The sequence below is a fragment of the Gambusia affinis genome, linkage group LG18 (genome assembly GCF_019740435.1).
Source record: "Gambusia affinis linkage group LG18, SWU_Gaff_1.0, whole genome shotgun sequence".
In the NCBI taxonomy this organism is placed as follows: Eukaryota; Metazoa; Chordata; class Actinopteri; order Cyprinodontiformes; family Poeciliidae; genus Gambusia; species Gambusia affinis.
This window is the reverse complement of record NC_057885.1, coordinates 21915827-21923459: the sequence shown is the minus strand read 5'-3', so window position 1 is coordinate 21923459 and position 7633 is coordinate 21915827. Positions and strand designations below refer to the sequence as shown.

The 7633-nt window shown below is 38.2% G+C and overlaps 1 protein-coding gene across 2 annotated transcripts in view; it reads right to left on the bottom strand.

Annotated features, from left to right (window-relative positions):
• Nucleotides 1-2494: 2494 nt before the first annotated feature.
• LOC122820216 (GRB2-associated-binding protein 1-like) overlaps nucleotides 2495-7633 on the bottom strand; it is a 28547-nt gene continuing 23408 nt past the window's right edge. Inside the window, exons 8-13 of one of the 2 annotated variants that reach the window (XM_044097452.1) lie at nucleotides 5659-5954; nucleotides 4977-5048; nucleotides 4142-4238; nucleotides 3689-3818; nucleotides 3474-3602; nucleotides 2495-2814 (exon numbers count right to left, since the gene is read on the bottom strand). In XM_044097452.1, coding sequence (XP_043953387.1) covers nucleotides 2629-2814; nucleotides 3474-3602; nucleotides 3689-3818; nucleotides 4142-4238; nucleotides 4977-5048; nucleotides 5659-5954 — 910 coding nt within the window. In that variant the 3' untranslated portion in view covers nucleotides 2495-2628. The remainder of the gene's footprint in view (nucleotides 2815-3473; nucleotides 3603-3688; nucleotides 3819-4141; nucleotides 4239-4976; nucleotides 5049-5658; nucleotides 5955-7633) is intronic. The other variant, XM_044097453.1, reaches the window with a different exon arrangement.

Below are 7633 nucleotides of genomic sequence, written 5' to 3'. Positions count from 1 at the left end.
CTGTAACCCTGCCATCTGAGAACAATAAAGCTTCTTAAAAGTAGTTTTCTGATCTGCTGTGAGCTCCAAAGGTCACGACAAATCTCACTCCAAAAAATGCATTCATTTTCAGATAAACCATTTTAACTGTAAAATATTTGGCACCGTGGAGAAACTTTTCAACAGTTTTTATCCAGTTTAATGTTAATTTATGGTCAGGTCTGCTACTTTGTGGAAAGATTTCTCCTAAAAATTACATCATGGTTCATTTTCTACTTTTAAATCATTAGTTAAAGTTTACTTTAATAATATTACCTTTAATTTTTTAATCTCTTTAATTAAAATTTTTGTCTCACATTTTAATTGCTTTGGTATACATTTTTAATTTCTTGTCATTTTGTTTTAATTATTTTTGTTTATATATTTTGTAATATTTGCTTTATGAGTGCTACACCTAAAGTATTATTACTGATGTATTAATATAATAATGAACTGCGGAGCTGCAGGCATTTGGTTGTTCGCTGAAGTTGCTTGGCAACAAACTGTTTTACTGGAGTTGCTTGGCAACGAACTGTTTTACTGAAGTTGCTTGGCAACGAACTGTTTTACTGGAGTTGCTGGGTGTCATGGTGCGTTCACACCAAATGTATTTCGGACGTCAAACTTGACGCGTCCAACGCTTCAATTTTGATGTGTTTACATGTTGAAGACAGACGGCTGACATTTTGCTCACAGTCGGATGCATCAAACACGTGAAAATCGCTCTAGCCATTGTTTTCCGTTGCTGGCCTATTTGTCGGACACGTTGGACGCTCTTGACGGTTCAAATCGCGCCGCGATGGGCCCTCGACGCGCCTCCACATACTTTGAACTTAAACCAGACACGCCTGGTGTTCAAAACACGTTTGGTGTGAACGCACCGTTAGGCAACGCCTGCTGGTGTGTGGTTTTTGAAACACCTCATTTTCCAGATACCAAAAAACTTTAACTTATTGCCAAAAACTGACGGGGTCTTTTTTTAAGTGCTTTGGCTGTTTTTAGAAGGAATAAAGTCCCAAATGGAAGAACAAAAATGTGAATTTTGCGTAACAGGTCCTGTTGTGGCTAATCTTGCTTCATAATAAGGTCCAAAAGTGTTTTTAAGAGGAGGTTTTCGACTCACTCCAAATAAAAAACCAGAGTTTTCTGGTTTCAAAAAGTGTTTTCTTATAGAAATAATAGAAATATTTGACTTCATACTAAATATTTAAATATTAACATTAATTTTGTGGTAGAAAAACTGTTTCACTCCTTCACCAAACAATCAGATCAACCACAGCAGCTTGTTAATCACAGCAGGAGGCTGACGGACAAGAAGGGTCTAAGCAAACAATAAATAAGTAAATAAACAACAATAGGTCGACCATTCGCATGATCTTGGATGTAAGATGAAATAAAGACGCGAAGACCAAAGCAGATTTTAAAACGGCAGGAAAGTGTTTTTTAGATTATTCCAACTGTTCAAGACAAAAATAATCATAAAACTCACATCACCCAAAATATATCTTTAAAACACAAATCCTGCAGTCATCACTAATTTATGAAACATTTGTTATTCATGTTCTAACACACAAAAAATGCTAATTTCTGTGTTATTCTAAACTTTAATCAGCAGAAACACAAAATAAAAACTGTCTTGTTTGAACTTGTCAGAAAAACAGCAAACTTACGCAAACTCCCTCCATGAGACATAGCATCAAAGTTGCCTAAAATGTAATTAATGTAAATTATTTTAGTCAAGCAAAGATTTACGCTCACTGGCCACTTTATTAGGTACACCAGGAACTTGGAATAAATAGAATAAAAGTGGATCAGCAGCAATACGATGATGCTGTTCTGATAAAACAGATCAAATCTCTAAGCCATGAAGAATTAATGCTTTTCTAAAATTAGATACAAATTGCGTTACTGAAGTGTGTCTAACAAAGTGGCCACTGAGTGTAATTGTACAATTTAAAATAAATTATTTTTACCACAAAGATGCTAAAAAATTCAGACGAGCTACTTGTGATTTACATTCTGGTTGAACTTTTAAAGGGGCAGTATCATGTAAAAATCAATGTTTTGTGCTTTAATTCATGTTTTATTATTCCCTCATCAGATTCTTTCAAGGATGTTTGAGAAATCCTCTAATTTCCATGGTAACCATGCAGCTGTGCAAAACCCCTAAAGAGACTGAAAGCATATTGCCTCTTTTTCCCACTAAGCTCCTCCAAACTAGCCAGCAGAAATTAGCAAAACATGTGCTGAGAGTTTCAGTGAAATGCTGGCGAAAACGATGTTAAAGGGTTAATGGAGGAGCCATGCTGTGACGACTTCCTGAACGAAAGAGCAGGAGTTTCTTAAATACACAGAGGCCCAATTTCAAGACGTAAATTTACAAAGTATTTTTTTGTTTTACGTCATACTTCACATACGTAGAATTTTTACAACAGACGGTAACATAGTTACTTGATACAAATTACGTGATACTGCCCCTTTAAGGAGAAAGAAAACAAGATGTGAAGTGATTTATTGCTTTAAACAAACATTGATGTCTGTTTGTCTGACGGTGAGGACGTTAATCCAAACAGCAGGAATTCCTCTGGGAGTTCTTTTGCCCCAGCATGTCTAGCTTTTCTCTTTTTCTGTGGACATCCTCCCATCATGCCACGCTTCCCGGGTGTTCTTCAGGGCTTTGGTCCGTTTGGGATCCACCACCACGTAGTCCACCCGCCTGCGGTCGCCGCGCGCTCGTTCATCACCCGCTGCAGCGTGATCACTGCTGCTGGGCCCACCTTCTGCTGTGGAGCGTTTCTAAAGACACAGACAGGATTCGTGACATCGAGTTCTAATTTATATTCTGCAACAAGATTCATTTACATCTCTAATGAGTTACGCTTAATGCACTGGTGTACAAACTCTTTGCAACTTGAGCCACAACTGTGAAGTTAAAAATAAAGTTTCATCTCTTTTGTTGTGAAAAATGTGAAAATAATTACAGCATTAGCTGAGCCCGTCATCTTAAAAAAAGTACTTATTCATTTAGCCTAATTTAATAAATAGCAGCATCAAATTCTTTTATTTTTTTTTTTGAGTAAAAGTTTCTTAATGTTTGTGGTCCTATATACCATCAAGTTAAAATGAAAGGCAGTAATTCTGTAATTAAAAGATAAAGAGTTTTTGTGTTTGTTTTCTATTTTAAGATTATTTTGAATTTCTCTACATCCTTTTTTTAAATCAGTGAAATCTGTGTGATTCTTGAACTGTGAACAAGGGCCACACAGAATCATACCAAGGGCTGCAAATGGCCCTCGGGCCACACTTTTGACACCCTAGTTGAACTTTACAGACACAGTTGGTTCTTTGATGCCCTCTAGTGGACAAACTCCAAGCAGGTGAAATAAATCACCTAGATTTGAGTTATCCAGTTACTTTTTTAAACTAATAATTATAAAAAATGATATTTTTAGCACCTGTCTTGTTGGTGTCGATCGTCCTGTGTGGAGGTCCAGGTCCAGATACTCCACCTGTTTCTCAGCTCGTTGTACCAATGGGCTGCTGACTCCACCCTCAGAGCCGCGGTGCAGCATCATCCTCAGCGACTGCAAACCAAAACATTCAGATTTTAACAAAATACCAGACGTAAAAATAAGCATTCGGTGATCAAAGACGATAAAATGTGTTTCACCTGCTCCCCAGCACTTCGACTGAGGCTGGAGGTCACCATGGTTACGTAGCTGTCGTCGGGGTCATCAGAATCAGAGGATGGGGATGAGCTTTGGACCGAGCTCGCTCTGAATGACCCACGAATGGACGGACTGAGACACAAAAACACAATTAATTTCTAAGATAAATAATAATTTTTTAAGGATTCTTTCCAAAACTGTTTTTACTTTTTTGACACTTCATTGCTTTTATTTTTTCTTTACCCCCAAACTAATTTACTTCTCTGAAGATGTGTATATTCAATCACATTCATCCACAGCAGATATAACAGACTGTAATACTAATTTACGACCACAAGGTGGAAGCAGAGAGAAACGCAGCTGCAGCTCTTCAACGTCTTTCAAAGAGCACGTCACATTTATGGCTAAATATATTTATTTCTTCCTGCTTTAGCAAAATGTTGACGCCAACTCACCCTCGAGTGAAGGTGCGAGTGACAGGTGAGCGAACAGGAGGCGGGACTTCCTGCCAGTCCTGCGACACCGGAGTTATTTCCAGAGGAGCTGGTTTTACTGAAATATACACGAAGAACATTCAAAACAGGGCAATGTTAATAAGTGCAGTTTTGTTTGTATGTGACCCAGTAAAACGTAATGATAAATAATTATGCAAATTTATTTACCATAGATATCAATGGTTTTCGCACCCAAAAATATTTTCTAAATCTTATGCAGTGGCAGCATCCTGTCAGCAGGGGGCAGCACTACAACATACTCTACAAATAGTGAAAATGACTGAGTCCTGTCCTTTCTCTGGAATCTTGTTTCAAGAGCATAAAACTGCAGAGTCCCAAATATAAATCAGCATCTTTAGTGTTCGCAGGACCAACACAAACATTAATTATTGATGTTTTAATGTTCCCATGTCCTGCATCTTTAAGTTTCCTGATGTTCGTTTGCATGTGCGCTGCTGCCAGAACCTCTTTCTGCAGACTTGTCAGGTAAACCGGGTGCAGATTAATAATTAAAATCAAAGCAGGCATGTTGGGAACAGGAGAGTCATGAAATGACAGAGTTACATAAGACGGAGGAAAGGAACTATGAACTCTTTCTTACTGTTTCGAAATGACTCAGTAAGTCGATGACAGATCAAAACTGCAAACAAAACTTAAGAAGTAAGAATATTTTCTAATACATCAGTAATATAAAAGATCTTCACTAGCATTAGATGTGACTAATCGATACATTTGAATGCATGTCAAACTCAAAACTCTCTAAAGCCAGATAGTTTTGCAGGACTGAAGTTTGTACCTTTTGTTTTATGTGTGGCCTCTGCAGGAATCTGGCTGCTGTTCTTCCCCACAGCCTGACTGCCACAAACTCCTGCAGAGGCATAATTTCAGGTATGAAGCAACTTTAGGATTTTAGACTTTAACAAACCAGTTGTTTTATGCAATCAGAACCATAAGGCAATGTTAATTATATATCACCTTTCACAAGATAATTGTCAAAGTGCTTTTAGATGCCATCAAAAAGACAAAGAAAATTACAAACAGGAAAAACAATATTTTTTGAAATAAAGAACTGGGATGGATTGCTTTTCATCTAACCAGTTAGGTTTTAAATGTAAAACAAAAACCTTTAAAAACACCAAAACAAGATAAGACTGAACTCTGCATTCCAGGGAGGCCTGGAGGAGTTTAAAGCAAAGATGCAGCAGACCAGTTCACTAACCTGTTTTCTTATTTTTGCTTTTCTTATTTTTCTTATATTTGAGATAAATGTAAAGTCCTTTTATCTCAAATCCTAGAATCAAAAACATGTAAAGTAAAATATCTTGTTTAAGAAGCATCAGTTTGTGGACGAACAAGAAACCCCAGCAGGGGTCTTGACTAAAGACGATTGTTGTTTTAAGTATCATGACCTCCTAATAGCAGAAGTGCATCATGAAGCTTCATGTGCCCAACAATAACCCCGACCTGCTGCCACTGACCTTTCCGCTGAGGTTTCAGGTTGCGGAGGATTGGAGGAGGAACGACTTCAGCTTCACCTACGCTGGTGTTGTGCATTGTATTCCTCCTCAGGGGCGGGGTGGAGGGAATGACTGGAGTCATTGTGGAATTACGAAAACCCATGTGGGCCGGCGGAGGCACCTGCCTCCCCAGCAAGGCCAGGTCACCTGTAGCAGCAGTGGGATAAGCAGGTAGGGAGGAGGTCAATGGAGTCATTGGGACGTAGTTGCCGTCTTGGAGCTCAGCAGTAAAGTCTGATGGACCCCCTGGATTAGCCCTGGATTAAAAACAACAACTGTAGATTAGAATTGAAAAAATACAAAGTTTCTGCAAATGTTTTAAAGTATAAAATCTTCAACCAGCAACTGGATTCTGTAGCTGAACCCTAATTCCATCAATCCTTTCAAAACTAAATCCAACCATCTTTTAGCTTTTTAGCTAATTTTGATATTTACATGTTTTTTTTCCACACTGTGTGGATTATGTTACTGTAGATTAAGTTAAGCGTGTTAATCTACAGTAGATTATTGTGCAGCACATTTCAGCAGTGAGGCAGTTCAAAGTGCTTCTTAAAAACACACACAATAAAAAAGATCAAATGTAAAGCTAGTGCTAATAGATGCTATTGTTATTATTTTTGCTCCTTTTAGCTAATTTTGGTTTTTGCGTGAGTTTTATCACTCTGCATGGAATATGTTACTGTAGGTCCCAACCTAGAGGCTACTGTTAGTATTTCAACAGTATTAAGCTCATTTTAGCTCAGAAGTTGTTCTTACTTTACAGTTTAGCTTTGTAAACAGAGTTCTGCACAAATTTTTAATACCCTTTGTGTTGTATTTGTGCAAGTTACAGTACTTAGAGGAACTTGAAATTCCATCAAATTTAAGGCTGCTAGCATCCAAACTACCTTATAAACTGCGAGAAAGATGGCGAACCACAGCTTATGAAATACAACAGAGAACTGGCAGGAGAGTGAGATTTAAACATCTTGTCGAGTTTGTGGAAAACTATGCTAATATGCTTTTGGATCCTTTGTTTGGAAACCTTCAAGACCAAACAACAATCAAAAAAACATTCCCAAGAGGCAAAGGTGAGCTAAAATCAATAAGAGGTAAAAACAGCAGCTTTGCAACATCAATATCTACAGAGAAAACAGGATGTGCTATAAAGCAATCAGTTTTGCCTCCACCACCTCCTGAAACGATACCCAGTCCCATCATCCATCACTGTGGATTTTGTGAGGGAAAACACAACTTAACTGACTGTTCGCGTTTTAAAACAGAGTCACATGATACTAAAGTTGAATTTTTGAGAAGTCATGGATATTGCTTTGGTTGCCTACTAAAAGGTCATTTAAGCAAAAATTGTAAGAGGAGATTAATGTGTCAAGTTTGTTGAATGAGACATCCAACAGTACTTCATATTAAAAGTGCAAAAGTTGTACAGCAGGACAGTCAAACTGAGACTGAAGTAACTCCCATAAGCAGTGCTCTTGTTTCAGCAGGTGATGCAACCAGGGCCGGGAGAGAATGTGCACTTTCAATTGTTCCCGTCCGAGTTAAGGTGGCAAAGGGACAAATATATTCAGACCTATGCTTTCCTTGACCCGGGCAGCACGGCAACATTTTGTACTGAAAGATTGATGAACCGACTAAGTTTGAAAGGACGCAAAACTGAGATACCTCTGCGAACAATGGGACAGGAAAAGCCAGCAAGAACCTATGAGGTTAGAGGACTAGAGGTGGGAGACTTGGAGGGCTGCACATACTTGGACTTGCCAAAGGTTTACACACAGGATAAAATACCTGTCTCAAAAGAAAACATAATCACACAAGCTGATCTGGAGATGTGGCCTCATCTCAAGGGTGTCCATTTAAAGAAAATTGAGGCAGACATTGAACTACTCATTGGAACTGATGTTCCTCGAGCATTAGAGCCATGGAAAATAATAAACAG